This window comes from Typopeltis vanoorti, chromosome 24, assembly GCF_054136105.1.
Source record: "Typopeltis vanoorti isolate ZY-2024b chromosome 24, IOZ_Tvanoo_1.0, whole genome shotgun sequence".
In the NCBI taxonomy this organism is placed as follows: Eukaryota; Metazoa; Arthropoda; class Arachnida; order Uropygi; family Thelyphonidae; genus Typopeltis; species Typopeltis vanoorti.
In genome coordinates this window covers 81,210,043-81,230,001 of record NC_143572.1, presented here as the reverse complement: position 1 = coordinate 81,230,001, position 19,959 = coordinate 81,210,043, and the positions used below count along the sequence as shown (strand labels likewise).

Below are 19,959 nucleotides of genomic sequence, written 5' to 3'. Positions count from 1 at the left end.
AAATTCGATTTGATTGTGTGCTTTACTATCAGGGGAAGTCCTCCATCTTCTGGAAGGTTTATGGGGAAAGAGAGTGTTAGTAATGCGAGTTCATTGTGTGAGGCAAAATTGATCATTGATCACTTCAAGACCGTTTTCATGTCTCCCCATAAGGTCCCAAAAATGGGAGAAAATCTTTATTTACTGCTCTGTTCCAATTTTGGCATTCCAATCGCCATATACAATCAGGAGGTCATCTATTCGCTCTGGTGATTAAATTAAGTTGACCATAAAACTCCTCTACTTCCAAATCCTCGTGGCCTGTGGTTGGGGTAGACCTCTATGATGGTAATATTGAGTGGTTTTCTTCTTAGGCAGATTAAGCAATTCTGCTATTGATAGAATTAAATTCCATGACAGAATTTCATGATGTTTTGTGCATGAACACTCAATACCTTTTCATCTGCAACCACATCCAGAGTAAAGAAGCAAATGTCCTTCATCTGTTGTTAGCTCTCCTGTTTTAGGCCATCGAATGTCCCATAAGTCTATTCTTATCTTTTTAATTCGTGCTGTAGTAGAGCCCTAATATTCCAGGTTCTGATTATTAAATAGTTGTGGAGTCTGAATCTGCAGACTCTGCAACAATCCCTGCAGCTGCTACCAAAGAGCAACTCTGACCTTGTTGAAGTGAGTGACGTTCTGGCTGGCATGGTATGTTGTGTTAAATCCTTCACCACGAATATCTAATGGGCAGTAAATTAAGCAGATGGTGCCCATCTCCTCTTCTATCTTCACCTACTAGCATTTAGCTGGGCAGTGGGATGGCCTTCATGCCTTGGATAGCCCTACTAGGAGTAATAATACTGCTGACATGCTTCACCCATCCCCCCAGGGCATTTTCAGACAGTGGACTGGTATGAACTCTGAGAGACTGCTCAGAATAGCTGAGAATCGCTCAAAATTTGTCTAGGGGGTCAGACCTCCGATAGGAGATGGCACTCAAAGAAGATATATAATGTAGTGATTGTAATGTTAATAAATGAAATAATGCCTGAAATTTTAATAATTGACCCTAAAATACTTGGCAATTAGTCGACTGTAAATGTTTCCAAAATAAAACACAATATGGACTTTTTAAAACCTTTTGTTGATGTAAGTTTTCAAAAATGGCCAACACTTCTTCGAATATCTACTGCACTTCTAGAAATTGGTTGGATCATGTACAAAATTTTGAATGGTGTCATCTCAAATGAAACTAAACCATAGGAGGAAAAGAAAATTTGCATACCAATAGAGAATCATGAATGAGAAACAAAATGTGAATTTGACGTAATTATAAATGGAATTTGAAATTAGGAAAATCACTGTCATAAATATAAGAGATTACTCTGATCCATTCATTTAGGTGAAGTTTCTTCAAGGAAGTTGTCAATTAAATTTCAACAAAGAAAAAATTCTAGCAGAGAAGGTACAAGTCTTATTTTGTAGTGGTGAAAACTGTGTGCATGATTAATTGATCTAATTTGCTTTTTTAAAACTGAATTTTAGTTACATTCCTGGAGACACATTGTCTTATCCAAAACCTATTAATTATAATTTTTAAAAATGCTTATACATTAAAATGAGTACCTGTTAGAAGCAATTATATTATTAAAATATTCTCACTATTTTACAAAAAGAACTGCATTTTATTAAGTTTCAGAAAGTGAACCACATCAGCAATTACAATATGTAATTCACTTTTACACATAATAGTCTGCAAAGCAGACGAATACAATTCTCATTTCACACTAAATTTTTAAAAAAATTTACTACCGTTCATATAAATATGAAATGATTGTGAAAATAAAAAAAAAACAAATAACTAAAATTTTATTCATCCAAAAAGTCCTGATATTTAGGATGTAAAAATCTAATAAAATATGTAAACCGAAGTCCCCCACTGCTCTATACTAGGTGCTGTTGATGTTTCCAGACATTATTTATGTGTTCTGACATAGTCTGGTCTTCAAATATATGAACTTCAAAGGATGCAGGCTAGTGTGACTACACATTCAAAAGGTTTGGCAGAAATTTGTCATGATTACTAAATGTTACTTGCAAATAATTCACCCGAGAGTTCTCACAGAAAAAAATAATCGGTGATCTGAAATATTTTTCATCTTCCTAGTGCCTTGTACGAGAAACAGCTTTTTGTTCTCTATTCATTGTGAAGTGCGAAGCCATCATTTTAATTTAAACATGCAAGGAACCAACCGAATACCATCAAAACAAAAGAGAATCGCAGGTAGTCGGTTAGGAAAATAGTGTATCCATTCCTTCTAGAGAATTTAATTACTAAAGTAGTAGAAAAATTAAGCAAAAAAGTGAACACTTAAAGTGACTTCAGAAAATCCCTGCTTGGTGCCAGCAGGTTCCCGATACCGAATCATTCTTCTACGCATAGTGCTAAACAATATCTATAACTGTGTAATATTAAAACCCATTCAATTTGCATTGTTTTGATAAATTTACGATGACTTTTCCTTCAGTCCACGTAAGTATGATATTTTTAAAACTCCAGTGGCACTTTGAAAACCAGTGCTACTCACTAATGTATTACTTATTTTCGCAAAAAAACATTTACTACGATTACTATTAAGTTGTGGTTAAAAGGGCAACATAGATAAATGCAATATAATTGTACATATCAAAGACACACTTTCACCCACCACTCATTAGCTGTGTTGAATTCTTCAGTGGGTCAACAGATGTTCCTTTGCCAAGAATGTTTTCCCACATTGGAAAAATTAAACGATTCTCATCAGTATGTACTCTTAGTTGCTTTTCGGACTCAAACTGTCTGAAACCATCTTGAAAATTTCACATGAAAAGTTTCTTTGGTGTGAGAACTTTCATCTTTTCATGTGAGACAAGCTCAAAATTTTCTTGACATTTTGTATGCAAAGGAGTAATGTGCTGTGCATTTCATGTGATTTTTAGTTAAGCTTTATTCAGAAAATTGTTTCCCACATAATTTACAGGAAAAAACTTTTCCTTAGTCAGAGGGTAGCGTTTTCGGGATTCCACAGAAGAAAATCTAGAGCTACACATGGTACAAGTTAAAAGGATTTTAACCAGTATGAACTCTTAGATGTCTCTTCAGGCTCGAATTGTCTGAAAACTTCTTGTTGCAAACTTCACACAGAAAAGGTTTCTCACCAGTATGAACCCTTATATGTCTTTTTAGACCCCAACTATCTGAAATATTTCTTGCAAATTTCGCATAGAAGAATTCATACTGGCTTCTCACCACAATGAATTCTTCGATGACTTTTCAGACTCGAATTGAATGCAAACTTCTTGTTGCAAATTTCGCAGATAAAAGGTTTCTCCCCAGTATGAACTTTTAGATGACTTTTCAGACACGAACTGTCTGAAAATCTCTTGTTGCAAATTTCGCATAGAAAAGGTTTCTCACCTGTATGAACTCTTAGATGAATTTTCAGACACGACTTGTCTGAAAATCTCTTGTTGCAAATTTCGCAGAGAAAAGGTTTCTCACCTGAATGAAATCTTAGATGAATTTTCAGATTCGAACTCCTTGAATACTTCTTGTTGCAAATTACGCATAAAAAAGGTTTCTCCCCAGTATGAACTCTTACATGACATTTCAGACACGAATTGTCTGAAAATCTCTTGTTGCAAATTTCGCATAGAAAAGGTTTCTCACCTGTATGAACTCTTAGATGCTTTTTCAGATGCGAACTCTTTGAATACTTCTTGTTGCAAATTACGCATAAAAAAGGTTTCTCCCCAGTATGAACTTTTAGATGACTTTTCAGACACGAACTGTCTGAAAATCTCTTGTTGCAAATTTCGCATAGAAAAGGTTTCTCACCTGTATGAACTCTTATATGCTTTTTCAGACACTGACTGTCTGAAAATCTCTTGTTGCAAATTTCGCATAAAAACGGTTTCTCACCAGTATGAAGTCTTAGATGAATTTTCAGATTCCATCTGTTTGAAAATCTCTTGTTGCAAATTTCGCATAGAAAAGGTTTCTCCCCAGTATGAACTCTTAGATGACTTTTCAGACACTGCCTGCCTGAAAATCTCTTGTTGCAAATTTCGCATAAAAACGGTTTCTCACCCGTATGAACTCTTAGATGCTTTTTCAGACACTGCCTTCCTGAAAATCTCTTGTTGCAAATTTCGCATAAAAACGGTTTCTCACCAGTATGAACACTTAGATGAATTTTCAGATTCCAACTCTTTGAAAATTTCTTGTTGCAAATTTTGCATATTAAAGATTTCTCACCAGTATGAACTCTTAGATGACTTTTCAGACCACGACTGTTTGAAAACGTCTTGTTGCAAATTTCGCATAGAAAAGGTTTCTCACCAGTATGTATTCTTAGATGAATTTTTAGATTCCCACTGTTTGAAAACTCCTTGTTGCATATTTTGCATAGAAAAGGTTTCTCACCAATATGAATTTTTTGATGACTTCTTAGACTCGAACTGTCTGAAAATGACATGCTGCAAATTTCGCATAGAAAAGGCTTCTCACCAGTATGAATTTTTAGTTTCCCACTATTTGAAAACTCCTTGTTGCATATTTTGCAGAGAAAAGGTTTCTTACTACTGTCTGAAAACTTCGTGTTGCAAATTTCACATAGGAAACGTTTCTTACGAGTATGAACTCTTAGATGAATTTTCAGATTCCAACTGTTTGTAAACTGCTTGTTACAAATTTCGCATAGAAAGTTTCTCACCAGTATGTGCTCTTAGATGAATTTTCAGTCGAACTGCATGGAAACCTCTTGGTGCAAATTTTGCATAGAAAAGGTTTCTCACTGGTATGCACTCTTAGATTACTTTTCACTCAGGCTGTCTGAAAATATCATGTACAATTTTCGCCTGGAAATGGTTTCTCTCTGTGAACTATTTCGTGATTTTCCTGTGAGATGAGTCGAAGATTTTCTTGTAACAGATTTCGGATGTAAACGAGTAATCTGTGCCTTTTGATGTGGTTTTTATGATTGAGAATATCGTTCCACGTATTTCAAAAAAAAAAATACTTTTCTTCGGTTAGTGCATGAAGATCTTGGTGCTTTTTAAGGGACAGTAGAGTTGAAAACGGTACACATCGTAATTAAAAAGGTTTTTCTTCAGTGTGTGATCTGAGATGAATTTTCAAGGCTTTGTCTATAGCCATATGATTTCCTGCAAATTTCACACAGAAACAGCTTTTTTCCCATGAACCGCTCCGATGTGAAACAAAAGCTTTCTTTTATCATAAAAGACTCTCATATATTTCACAGGTAATATGTTTCTCCTGCAAGTGCGTGCACAGTAACTATTTGGCATTTTAGATTCTGAGAGCGCAAATGTCTCATTGCATATTTGGGATTGGAGAGGCCTCTCATTCTTGTGAAGAACAAAATGTGTTTTAAGAAATGCCGTGGAGGAAAATGATTTGCCGCTCACTTCACAAGAAACATGCCTTTCTCCACTAGGAACTTTGCAGATTGGTTTGTGGTAAGCTGTATTTGTTCTGGTATGTTTGGTAATTTAATCGGTAAATGTTTGTAGTGTTCACAATTTCTCAAATGCAGCCCAAAAGAACTAAAATAGGAAAACCTTTTTTACATTCGGAAAAATGAAAACATTTCCCAGTATGAGCCAATTGTCTCTGAAGACAGGACTGAAATCAATGCTTCTTGCATTTTTCGCACCTGTTCTGATGCGTGAAGCACAAGTTTTGTATCTTCAAATGATATAAACTGGAAAACCACCTGTCACATATCAACAGATTTTCATTGCAGTTCACTGTAGCCTTGTGCCTCTTTATTTGTGAAAACAAATAGATTTTGCTGTAATTTTCACATGAAAATAGCTTCGATTGAGTGCGTTTTCAAATGCTCTCAAAGATTCGTTGAATAAAAGAAATTCTTCATATATGTCGTACAGAAGGAATGTTTCCTTCTTCCACGTGCATGTTCTGGTGCCTATTTAGGCTGTCATGGCGATGAAAGTTTTTTCTCACATTTTTACCATGACTATTTACCTATGGGGTCTGTTATTGTTCGATTGCTATCAATTTTCTCGCGCGTTTTATTTGATCTGATCGCATAGACTTTGTGGCATACTTTGCACATAGATTTTTTTTTAATCCGACAGATTATTGTGCATTTTCTGATGTCGGTTCCTACTATTCTAATATACAAACTGCAATTTGGATGATGCACAAGCGATATACTTTACCATATTTCCATCTCAGTGAAGATATTTCAATAGGAAATGGGATTGAGACATCTTCAGTGTTGCCAGAGGAGATTTACTCATCGTTTTTTGAATTTGGGTCATCAATTCCATTCTAATTTTGATGTTTTTCCGTTACACCACTAGAAATCTAACCTCTTTGGAATTATTTGATTTTTATTTCACAAATCCAGCATGAAATGTTTCCTACAACTTAACAGTCTTCATACATTGACTGACACCAATCTGCTTAGTTTTAATGCATTAATAGGAAAATGTCTCATGGCAGTAACCCTATTCAAAATCTGCAAAGAAAAACGATGTAATTAATGCTAAATTAAAACTCCATTTAGTAAATAAATTTATCTAGAAATTTAATATTTGTAATGAATGGTGGAAACAAAAATAACAGTAAAACTTTCAATGGAAAATAACAGAGTATTATCGCTCTTTAAAATGATGATTGTTAACAAACCTGATTTCATTTGCCCAATGCTTCATCACAAAATAATAAGCTAAGCGGAGAGCCATGGGGTTGTATTATATTCTGAAGTTGAACATGTCCTCAGGAATAACCCTAGGGATGAAGTTAGATATGAACGTATTTCTTGCACATGGAAACTAAAATAATGGTCAAAGTTTAAAGATGGCTTTTCAATCTGGGAGTGAATTTCTTTAAAAATACCACTTTATTCAGTTGGTTGTGTGTCAATTATTACTAGAACGAGCAATTGTGATTTACAGTTGTAGGTAGCATGAACAGCTATTTTTCTGTTCTTATTTCTTTGGTTTTCCTTATCTACATTATTCTAAGGGATAATCCCTGTGGAATGCACCAGATCACACTATTTCTGACTTTCCTCTTCCGATTAATGTAAACACTTCCTCTAAGGTGTATTTCAGCTGTTTTCTCTTCTTCTTTTCTCTCCTTCCAACACGCCTATAATCCATTCATTGTCTTTTCATGTGTGCCAGGTGATTGCCTTGAATATTCGACTCTTATTTCATACAAAAATTATTCGTTAGTTTTCTTTTCTTCATGTCTTTGCTAATCTTACTTGTATTAAATGATTTTTTTCCCCTTTAATACTTATTTTGCCATAGTAATTCTTCTTCATATTTTCAGCGTGCATCTTCCATCATCTTGGATAATTCCTTGAAGATATGAGTGATTATACTTGGTCATTATTTTTACCTCTTATCATAATTATTTCATATTCCTATATATTTTTTATTCTTTTTTGTGATACTGTCGCCATTATTTTAGTTATTGTTTATTTTTTAGTCAATGATCAGATGAAACCCCATCCATTCTATTTAAGAACTATTTTAAATCCTGCTGATTCTCAGCTAATACAGTTACAACTTTCCTAGAAATCAAATACTTACTAATCCTGACCATAATCTATCAAACAGGAATCTGGAAAGACGAAACCTGCAGACGCAACAACAATTCTTATCATTTCAGGTATTTCATCTGTTGCAGATCGGTTTTCCAGATAGGAAATTCATTGATCTCTCTTAAAATTTCTTCATTTGGTTTCTCTGGCCCAAGATTTCAAGACATTCCTTCTTTCTCTCTTTCTACTATCTCTCTCTGTTACCAGTAGCTTTCCTCCTTTTTTTTTATTTCGTTCTTCTTTATTTTTTTTACGGGATGGACTGGAGGTGTGAGCAGCAATTATTCGATATTCCTCATAAGAGGTTTTTCACATTTTAACTTCTATGTATTTAACTACTTTGTTAACTAACTTTGTATTTAACTTTGTTAAATACAAAGTAGTTAACTACTTTGTACTTAACTTCATGTGACTTCATCCAATTCTCCTTTGCTTTTTTCTTAAATCCATCTTTAATCCTGCTTCGTAGCCTTAGATAGTGTCCCTTGCTTTTCACAATTTTCTTTTACTTGCCCTTTTTTGGTTTCTATTTCTTTTGTTCTTCTATTAACTGAAGTAACTTATTTGCAGCAATACAAGGGTTTCTTAACTTTGCAAATCACTTTATGTGCTGATCTTTTATTTATTTCTATAGGTTTTGAATAACCTGCAATCGAAAACTAAATATAATTTATTACATTATATTTCGTGCAGTATGTCATAAGTTTCGTTCAGGGAGAAGAGAGAAATACTGGTGAAAACATTTAAATTCCCAATACAAGAATGATTCATACAGCATGCATATAATATCACATGTGTGGGTCGCAGCAATCCAGTAGAAGGAAACACTATTAGTGTTTGGAGGTGCATTCAACAAACATGATTAAACAGAGCACTAACTCTTGTTCTGTTATATGTGACGTCACTTTTATGTTCTTCAAGGCGTAAATTCATTGGCTTTTCACGGCTGGCCAAAATAAGGTGTATTGCAGTTGCACCAAATTCAGTAAATGCGTGGATATTTCAGGTTGCTGTTTTTTTATTTGGGCCTACTAAGCCAGAAATGGTATTTCTGAAGAGGAGTGAAAGAAGTCCGGATATTGTATTTTTTAAGAACTTTGAGCAATTTTAGCGAAACAGGGTTGATATACAGTAGGGATATGCAGCCTTTTTCACTATTCTATCTTCAGTATGGCAAGGAGGTGATTTGAAAATTAACTTATTAACTGTTTGTTTCGAATAACCACTTTGCTGAAAGGTAGTAAGAACAAACTGAAGATCTTTGTTAATATCTTCTTCACACAGCAGTGAGCGAGGAAGTTTCCTAGCACAGAGATAATACCAAGTTTTTGAGGTGAATAACGATGGGACTGTACATGGAGAAATCTGTTGGCATGAATTGGTTTCCTGTAAATTGAGATTTTTAATTTCTCAGAAATATGAGTGAGTTTGACATCCAGGAATGGGAAAGAGAGCCATCAATTTCCAATTCAAGACTAAATTTGAATTTGGGGAGTTGACTGTTAGGGTGGTCAAGGAAGTTCTTTACAGATTCAGGATCATGGCTCCAGATTAAGTAAATGTCATTGATATTTCTCTTCCACCATTTTGGGTTCAAAGGAAAGGAGGAGATAGCTTTTTCTTAAAAGATTCCAAATATAGATGAGCTAGTATGTGGGATAACGGGTTACACCTAGCTAAACCACATTTTTGTTTGTTTATACAAACAAAAACAAAACAAATAAACAAAAAGCTTCAGTTTCTTCTTACTACATTTCAGCAAAATGGTTATTCAAACCAAACAGCTAATAAATTTCTTTTCAATCCACCTCCTTGCCATACTAAAGATAAAACTAGTGAAAAGGGCTACATCTTCCTGTCATATATCAGCTCTGTTTTGCCTAAATTGGCCAAAGTTCTTAAAAAATACAACATCTGTACTTCTTTGACTCCTCTTCTGAAACTCCCTTCCTTGCTAAGTAGGCCCAAAAACAAAAACATGGCAACCTGAAATATCCCGGTGTTTACCGAATTTGATGCAACAGCAATAAACCTTTTGGCCAGATGGAAAAATCCATCGAATTATGTCTTGAAGAACATAAAAGTGACATCACAAATGGCAGAACAAAAGCTAGTGCTCTGTCAAACCATGTCCTGAATTCTGGTGACAATAACGAAGAAAACATCATTCATCCAGTCTTATGGGACAAATCTGAAAATATTTTTCGCTGCTGATGAACTAGAAAGAATTGGGTAATCCAAAGAAATCATTCTCAATCAAAGACATCTTAACAACAACCTTAGTTATAATCTCTCAGATGCCATCCAACTTTGATGTTCATGAGATGTTGAACACATCCGCACACCAAACAATTAGGAGTTACCTAGAACACTTTCAATTGTTAATCCGCTAATGCTTTAATGTACAGATTTACATTTTCAGGTGCACAATCAGGTTCCCTCTGATTGTGCACCTGAAAAAGTCATCTGAAAAGGGAGGGATCAGATATGACCTGCCTATTCCATGCTTATGTCAAAGCAATGTTTTAAAATATTCTGAAAAACAAAAATGTTATCAAGCAAAATTCATTGCAATAAATTAATTCTGAACATTATTTTTTATTTTATCTTGCGCTACTACAATGTATGAAATATGCATTTCACGTTCTTATGCTTAGAGATTGAGATCTACCGCTGCTGCTGGTTGAAAACAACCCTTCTCCTTTTATGAACAAGAAGTTAAACTGCATTACATTCTTATTTCAAGGCTAATTTTAAAATAGCACAAAATTATATTAAGTAGTATTTCAAATGAACTTGTAGTTGTAAATTGAAACAAATGATTATTATCATTATTTCTAGAATGCTCATATCAATAATAATGCTGTTTCTTTACCTTTGTAAAATAACCTTTTGTGAGTGGAAGCAACATAAATATGTATACAAAGAAATTATTTGAGACATGTATTATAAGCAGTGGTTCAAATTTTGTTTGATTTGAAGTATTCTAACCACCCCCATCCCACTACCATGACACTTTCATAGTAAATGAATTATAAATATCTACTTTCCTCTAATTTCACATTATATATATACTTTTCACAGAATTTTCATTTACTGTTCACTTCAAATTTGATATGATTAAAGATTTTCATATTATTGTCTGTAATGCAAACTCAAAAAAAGCCTTAAGGCAATCTACGAAATTCGACTTTTAATAGAAATGAAAATAACAAAATCTGGAAAGTTGATAGCCCCCCATCCCCCCCCTTTTTTTCTTTCAAAATACTGTAAATAATTATCTTGAAAAATGTTCTTCGAGAACAAATAAAATGTATTGTCAACTAAACAAAATTAGCAGCAAAAATTAAAAATGACATTAGTTCTCCAAGGTAATGCACAATATTCAAGTGAAGAAAATATGCAAGAATCTCTTATGTTGTCCTGGCATTAAAAATTGTACAATATAAGGAGAAAACAAAAATAATTTCTATATTTTTTGTCTATCCCATATATAACTAAAAGTCCAATTATCCAGCATGGAACAAGGAACTGCATTTCTTGTTACTGGCAAATGAAATGCACCGATAATCGCAAATTATCTTCAGCATGAGGGTTTATCGCACATTCAAATGAACATGATGTCCAAATTGCATTTCTTATCCATGTTCTTTCAACAGATCATGCATCATACAGATTTTGGTGGACGTATATAAATAGATGTTCTCGCATGTTGGGAGGTTAACATAAGCATTTTTTAAGGTACACACTTTTTCATTTAAAAAAAAAAAAAAAGTAGTTCTCATTTTATGAATTTGCAGTTATTGAATTTTTATCTTTACGCATTTTTTGGTTTGGAATTATTACTCTAAATTGGTTGATGTGAATTCAATTACACAGTATATAATGATGTACCTCTCTAAAAATTCTACCCACATCTCATCATGGTGGAGAGGTTAATGGGAGATGTAGATAAATTTTTCGGAAGCTTGGTCTTCCAGAAGTGCCACCCTAGGCACGAAGGCTACTACATCAATATTTCTGGCTAACATGGGAGGCATCTAGTGATTGGGATACCATCATTGGACGTAAAACAATATTGCTCGAGAAACCAAGACAAATATGAATCTGATGGGAAAATCGAATATCGATCAGAAACAGAAAAGAAACCGATAAGGAATAATAAACCTAGCAGCATGGAATGTAAGAGCAATTAATGGAAAGGAGGAAGAACCTATTCAAGTAATAACCAAAAGAAAAATTAAAATATGCAGAATAAGAGAAAAAGAAAATAAAGCAATGAGCATAGAAGACTATATATTTATGTACAGTGGAGTTAAAAAAAAAAAAAATAGACCTGAGGCTGGAGTAAGAATAGTAATACATAAAGAGAATAATAACAGTCAGGATAAAAACAGATAGAGATAAATACAATTACAGTATATGCTCCAGAAGAAGGAAGAAAGAAAAAAAACAGCTTTTTATGAGGACCTACAAATAGTAAAAGAAATAAAACCAAATGAAAAATTAATTATAATGGGAGACAAATGCAAGAATATGAAATATACCAATAAATGGAATTATGCAAAGATTTAATGAAGAAATAATAAACAATAATCCAGAAACATTGATACAATTCTGTGCAAATAAAAGTTAAAAATAATGAATACATTTTATCAGCATAAAAAACAGCATACAATAACTTTGGAAACAGAAACACAAGAGGACAGGAATCAAAATAGAAGACATAGTAAACAGCAGAAATTGGAAGTGACCATAACCTGTTAATATGTAAACTAAGACTTCACAAAAAATGGGTGAAAATAAAATTTAAAGTGGAATTATTAAAAGAAGAAAGGGTAAAAACATTATACCACAATAGATTAAAACAAAATTTCCAAGATAACTCACTAAGCAGCAAACAACACATAGAAGATAATTGGAAGATTTTTAATACAAATTTAACTGAAATAGCAACAGAAGCATTAGTGGTAAAACAAAAAAAAAAAGAATAACAAAATTAAGAAGGTAATCTCCATGGTTTAACAAAGAAATAAAAACATTAACAAAAGAAAATATCTACAAACGAAATCAACAGATAACTGGAACGAATATAAAGAAATAAGAAACAACTTTCTATTTTCTTTCGATTAGAAAGAAAGCAGAAAGTAAAAATCAATTTTCGGAATCATATACAAAAGAACTTGGATATCATTTTTATGGTATACCAAAACAAATGTTGAGACTTCTTAATGCACAAAAGAAAGAAGCAGAATATATCCCAATATTTTGGGATATATTTTTTCTATTGTTCTATTGATTTTTCTTAGGCATTTCATTTCAAAAGCATTGAGTTTAACCATTTCTATTTTTCTTAAGATCCAGCATTCTGAGCCATAGAGTACTGTGGGAATTACCATCGTTTTATAATTCCATATTTTTGTAGTCTGCCCATTGTTATCCATCCATTATTGAAATAGAAGAATTAGAAAATTATTTTAAAAACCTTTATAATTAAATAGTTGAAATAAAAGTAGAACTAGGAAAACAAAACAAACCAAGAAGAAATAAATACAACATAGATAAAAATTGGAAAAACATGAAATTGAAAATGCAATACAAAAAACTGAGGAATTGGAAATCATCAAGTCTAGATAATATCAATAATGAATTATTAAAAAATAGTAAATAATTATAACTCGGAGTTTTGATATACCATACGATCAAATAATAAAAACAAAAACAATTCTGGTAGAATGGAAAAAAGTATAATAATACTAATATTTAAAAAAAGGAGATTAAAAAAAAAAGACAGAAAATTATCTTCTCTTCCACTCATGGTGGGTTGAGTTCCTCAAAGATGAATCTTTGTCATTTCTTTCTGTCTGCTGTCTTTTTATGAAGTTCTATTATGCAATTGAATTGGTTTCTTTCTTTAATGTTGTCAATCCATTTCTTTCTTCATCTTTCTCTGCTGGGCTGTCTTTCGATTTTACCATTTAATAATATGTTTGGTACTCTTTCTGGATTCATTCTTGAAACATGTCAAAACCAGATTAATTAGCCTTTATAGTGCAGTAATTATTGTTAAGTTCTTCTCTGACTTTTTCATTTGTTTTTCTTAGGCATTTCATTTCAAAAGCATTCGGTTTATCCATTTCTTTTTTTCTTAAGATCCAGCATTCTGAGCAATAGAGTACTGTGGGAATTATCATTGTTTTATATATCTTTAATTTGAGTTCTTTGCTTAATCCTTTATTGTTCCATATTTTTGTAGTCTATGCATTGTTATCCATCCATTATTGATTCAGTGTTTTATGGTTTTGAAATAGTCTAGATCTTCAGTGATCATTGATCCTAGGTAACTGAACTGCTTCACTTGTTCTATATTATTGTTCCTTATTTTCATTTGGATTGCCTCCCTTTTTCTTCCCATTACCATTAGTTTTGTTTTACTAAAATTGATTTTCATATCACATTTGTTACTTATTTGATGTAGCTTTGTCAGAATATTTTCTAATTGGCTGTCTGTAGTGATAACTATATCATCAGTATACTTTAAATGTGTGATATTTCTTCCATTTAACATTATGACTTGACACATCTGCAGTACTTCATCTACTACCATTTTGAGGCACAGGTTAAAGAAATATGGTGACAATGGACTGCCATGCATGACTCCTTTTTTAATTGCTATTTGATCTGTTTCTGTATTTCACTATTGCTTGTGTTCCTGAATAGTAATTTTTGATACAATTTAATAGGTATTTTTTGAACCCTCTGTTTTTTTAGAATTGTAATGAGAGTTGGCTCCAGTTTATTGAGTCAAAACAGAATATTTTATAGCAGTGGCTATAAGAGTGATAGTTAGTGCAGGATCTGCCATCTCCTTTTTTGTAGATGGGAATGATCTGCCCTGTTCTCTATTCTGTTGGTAAATTTCCTTTCTTTAGTATTTTGTTGAACAGTTTCCTTAGGTAATTTATTATACTTTCTCCTACTACTTAATCTACTATTTGCTAGTCTTTTTCTAAAAGTTCTTTTTGAATGTTGTCTATGCCTGGTGCTTTATAATTTTTCATTTGTTTGATTGTTCTATGTATTTCTTCATTTAGAATGTCTTTTGTGTCAGAAGTTTCTTCAGGGCTGAAGACATCTTGATCTATGTTTTCTTCAGCTGCAAATGTTTCTTTAAAACGATTAGTCATTATTTCTTTTATTGCTACACTGCTACTTGTGGTGGATCCATCTTGTTGCAATATTAAAACTGGATTGGGTGAGTATGTTCTGGTTATCTCTATAATTTAAAATGGTATTAGAGGCATGTTTTTTTTGTATGATTCTTCACACATTCCTGCTTTTTCTTCTAAATATGTGATTTTTGCTAATCTGCATTCACCCCCACCGATTTCTTTTTTCAAATTTTTACATACTATTTTATTTTCTTCATTATCTTCTTTTGAATGGTTAGTTTTGTATATTCTTTTTCTCTCATTTCTCTGTTGCAAACCAATCTTTATTTACTCTTGTCTGGTAGCCCAGCTGTTTTGTTGCTGTTTCTTTAATAATTTCTTTACCTTTTTTCCAAGTCTCTGGGACTGTATCCAAAGCAAGATTATTTAATTTTTTTTTTCTATGATCTCTGGTAGTTAGATCTGGTCAAACTATCGATGAGTTTTAAGATGTCTATCTTCTTTTGTGTTAGGTGGTTTATTCTCTTTCTTTTGAAACTGATTTTGTTTCCCTGATAGCAGTTCATGGTCTATATCCACATCAATCGTTTTTAATATTTTGACATTCTGGAAGTAATGTTTCCATTTCTCATTAATGATTATATACAGTTTTTGATTTCATTGTTTGGTGAGGTCCAGGTGTACCTGTATTGTAGCCTGTGGTAGAATAAAGTATTTGTGATTAACAGTTTATTTATTTTGCAAAACTTAATCAAGTCTTTTCCTCTCTTCCATTCATCTCTCCATGACCAAATTTTCACATTACTTCTGCTTTATGTTCAGAGTACTGACCAATCTTTGCATTAAAATCTTTCATAACAGTCAGTATATCTCTTGTACTTGTTTGCCTGATTTCTTCTTGCAGTTGTTCAAGAAATTGACTATATTCTGCCTCTTCATGTGATTGGTTTGGGGTATAAACTTCTAATACTTTTATGAATATTCCTCTTTTATTTCGGTTTGGATCTTACATTGATGATTCTAGAGGAAACTGGTCTTACCTCGCCTATTGACTTAAGAATCATTTTTCAATGATTAATGCTCCACCTTCCCTGTGAAGGTTATCTCTCCTTCCTGAATAAAATACGGTTGCGTTTTTTATGTCGATTTTCCCCTCGCCTGTCCAGTGAGTCTCTGCAACTCCACTATTTCCCATTTGAACAGTTCAAGTTCTCTCTCCCTCTCTCTGTCAGTTTTAACTTGACAGGTTTGTTCAAAATTTGTGATGTTGATGGTTGAAATATTATATATGCTGTTTGTGTTCCACATAGAGTAGACAGCTATGTGGGCTTGAGTTAGGCACGTCAGTTCTCCCATGTGCAGTAACATCATTTCTGCTTCTATTTGCTGGCAAATTCATCTTTAAAAATTTTAGACAATTAATGCAGCTGGCTTGTCATTCCTCTGTTACATACCTTTGGTTCTGCAGGACCAACAGGTATGCAGAATATTATAGAGGGATAAATTTATTAAATACTTTGCTAAAAGTACTAAAAATAATTCTAAGTAATAAAATAGCAAAGCACATTATTCTACTAGATGAACGAGAAAGATTTAGAGAAGACAGATCATATACAGATGCAATATTTATAATTAAGTCGATAGAGAAAACAATAGGAAATAATTTATATGCTTTATAGACCTGACATAATTTGACAGAATAGTAATTCAAGATGCAATAGAAATATTGCAGACAAGAAAAGTATAATAAAACATAATCAAATAATTAAAGAAATATATGATAACAATAGTTGTATAATAAAATCACAAGAAAACCAAGTAAAGAGATAATTTAATAATGGCATTAAACAAGGAGACTAAGTCCAATAATATTTAATATAATAATGGATGAAATAATACAAAACGTTAATAAAATACAGGAGTGGAAATAAACAATACAATAAGAACTATATGTTATGCAGATGATGTAATTAATATTAAGTGCAGAAAACGAAACCCAGTTACAAATATTACTACATGCATTTAATGAAGCAGCAAAATTATATAATATGAAGATATCAAAAATTAACATAAAATCTATGATAAAAAATCACAAGAAACACAAGGATGTAAATTATCATTGGAAGGTACTATTATAGAACAAATAACACATTAGAACTATTTAGGTATACAACTGAACTGGGAAGGCCACACCTAGAAATCAGAGAACAAGTTGAAAAAGCTGCAAGAATATCAGGATGCTTGAATGAAACAGTATGGAAAAATAAACGTTTTAGAGTAGAGACAAAAACCAGAATTTATAAAGCAGTACTCATACCTATTATGACATATAATGCAGAAACAAGACCATACACTACGAAAAGAAGACAAATGTTAAAACACAGGTGAAATGAATATATTAAGAAAAATAGTATACAAAACTAGACTAGATAAAATAAAGAATACAGATATAAGAAAACAATATCAAATACAAGCAATAAACAATTGGCTTTCAACTGCAGAGAAGAAAGAATAATAAAACAAGTGTACAGTTGGAAACCAAATAATAAAAGGAGAGAAAGCCCTAAAAAAAGATTAAATGATACCATAAAAGAATATATTCTTGGTCGCAGCAGATATTAAACCGGACGCGTGAAGAAGAAAATGACGTAATGAAGAAACCCGTCGCTCACGGGTGTCTTATTCGTAGTTTTCTTCAATTACACCTGTTTTTGTTTTTTTTTTTGCTTTCTTTTTTAACTATAATCCTTTCACTCCTCCAACAATTTCAAAAAGAAGCAACAGTACAAAACCGGGAAAAAAAATAAACAAAGAAAATCAAATTAGAAAAAAAATTCGAAATTATCACCAGCCATCAAGCAGGTAACACAGTTAAAGCTCTTTCTAAGGAATATTCTCTTGCCGCTTCTATAGTTTGCACCATTTTAAAGTATAAAGAAAAATATTTGAAAAGAGTAAAAAATGCGAAATCTATGTAATCTACATGGTTGCATAATAAAGAAACAGGTAGTATATTTCCTCATAATTAAAAACTGTTAACTCCTTGAATCGGTACTCGAGTAGTAGCGAGCCGTTATCCAATCCACCTCCTCCTCTGGCAGAACTGTGCGTCACCTAGTCCTTCCATTTCGTCCCCTCGTACCGGTAACATCACATCCAGTTGCCACCGGAGACGAGTGTCCTCTCACACAGTTATGCGTTTGCTGCGATCTCCATGTTAACGAAATTACCGTTTGGAAGGAAAGAGTCCGATTTTTGAAATGGAATAATTCAAAATGTGCTAATGAGTTGTAATTATCTTTGATTGCGCTATCATAATTAAAAGTTAAGTACATGATATGCAAATTTTGAAATTTAATACGCTTCCGTAAGAAACCGGTGTCAGGACACATTTGCTGCGGCCGCTGTTCAGCAGTAGAATGCATATCGCTTCGGACAAAGGACTTGACCCCAGTGAGCTTGGTTGCTCTAAATTTTCCTGTAATACATTGTAATGCAGGTCAGCCTTCTGTCTTCTGATATTTTTTTGTGCTGACTTTCCCTCAGTTTTGCGCAGTAAAAAATGATAGTTATTATTACAGCTTAGAGTTTACACAGCTTGCAGCGTTTCGCCATTTCCTAAGATTAGCACAGATCATGTACGTAGGTCGGAAGTTATGGCAGTACTCGAGTTTAAAGATGTTTTTCATTGACAGTTAGGATAATATAAAGGACACACAATTAACACTTTGTAGGATAGTTGATAAGATACATGAAAATTTACTTACTCATTCGCAGTTCACCTTAAAAACGCGTAAATCGGGAGACTATTTCACTGATACTTCCCTACCTGGCGTTCAGATTGAAGACTTCGCTATACTACTGCAACAAATGACATCAACTTGTTTATTCGACTATTATACGCGACACCTAACGGAGTTAAATGCAATCGGATGAAGAACAGTAATATAATATAAAATTATATATTTTATACATAGCGGTGAAGTGATTAATTTCAAGGTCTTGGTAGTGTCGATATTTGAAGTGGAAGGTCTTGAAGAAACTGGTGATGAAAATAATTGCACTTTCATTTTTAGTGTCTTTGGTATGGTCTGAAACTCAATCATTTGCCAGTGTATATCCAGTGGGTAGGATACAGAACAAGGAATCAATTCCTTCATTACTCGAACCGTAGCGAAACAGACGATCAAAATTCGTCAAAACTCAGAGAACCTAAAGCACACAATTGTGGATTGCTTATGCAAATTCTTTGCATAAGCATAAATAATCCTTACATAAATTGCGATTACAGTATTGTTCGACATGCGATGAAATTCACGATATATGTACAAGCAAGAAATCACATCCGCTTTTATATTACATTGTTATGCACAACATCTATGCAATGGGCCACAACCCAAAGAAATGCGATTTTACAGATCTCTAAAATTCTCCACCAAAAATATTTCAAAACCATAAAAACAAAACATTAAAATTAAAAACATCAAAAATCCAAGCAAATAAACCAACACTAATTCTTAAAAAAAAAACCCTTTCCACATTAACTTCTCACCGATGGCCGAAAAAAGCTGTATAAACGATGTGCAGTGTCACCTGAGGTCATGGAAATCAGAATAACGCTTCCTATGAAAACCCCACGTTGCAAACTACTCATTGCACAGGTCTTTTTTTCCCCAAAGGTAAGACTTTTGCATTTACCAGAACCAACATACCATGCCACTCCTCAAATTCTTGAATATCAACTAAATGTACTTTATTGGGTCAAATTTCCCCTACCAAATAAACCTGCCATTTTCACATGCTCTTTTATTGCCCTACAAACTCCATCAAACATTCTAGTCTCTTCAGGTATCTGTGTCTAACACTATACTTTGTGCAGTCGAAATAATGCAATAGTAAGGTCAACTTTCTTGGGAACTTCAAAGTGCAAAATCCATATTGATTCCGCTTCTCCAGTGTCTTCGATCATTCAGGAAGAGATACCAAGGAGTTTGCCATCAGCAATGACATATTTCCGATCAATTTTCCTTCTAGAATACCTCACAACCTCCTCTAATTTGTCAACACAATTGACCTCTTCCTAACAAGCTCCCCATCCAGGTATACTGTGGTTCACAGTTCTCTTCTTGGTAACTAAGTAATACAAGGGTGCCATCTAG

General features: G+C 33.1%; 1 protein-coding gene across 1 annotated transcript; it reads right to left on the bottom strand.

Annotated features, from left to right (window-relative positions):
- Nucleotides 1-1,673: 1,673 nt before the first annotated feature.
- Nucleotides 1,674-18,626, bottom strand: LOC150093461 (uncharacterized). The gene is made up of 2 exons (XM_090413467.1): nucleotides 18,568-18,626; nucleotides 1,674-6,533 (listed from the first exon to the last, which is right to left on the bottom strand). The coding sequence occupies exon 2, from the start codon at nucleotides 4,500-4,502 to the stop codon at nucleotides 3,258-3,260; it is 1,245 nt and encodes a 414-aa protein (XP_090269593.1). The 5' UTR covers nucleotides 4,503-6,533; nucleotides 18,568-18,626; the 3' UTR covers nucleotides 1,674-3,257.
- Nucleotides 18,627-19,959: the final 1,333 nt, after the last annotated feature.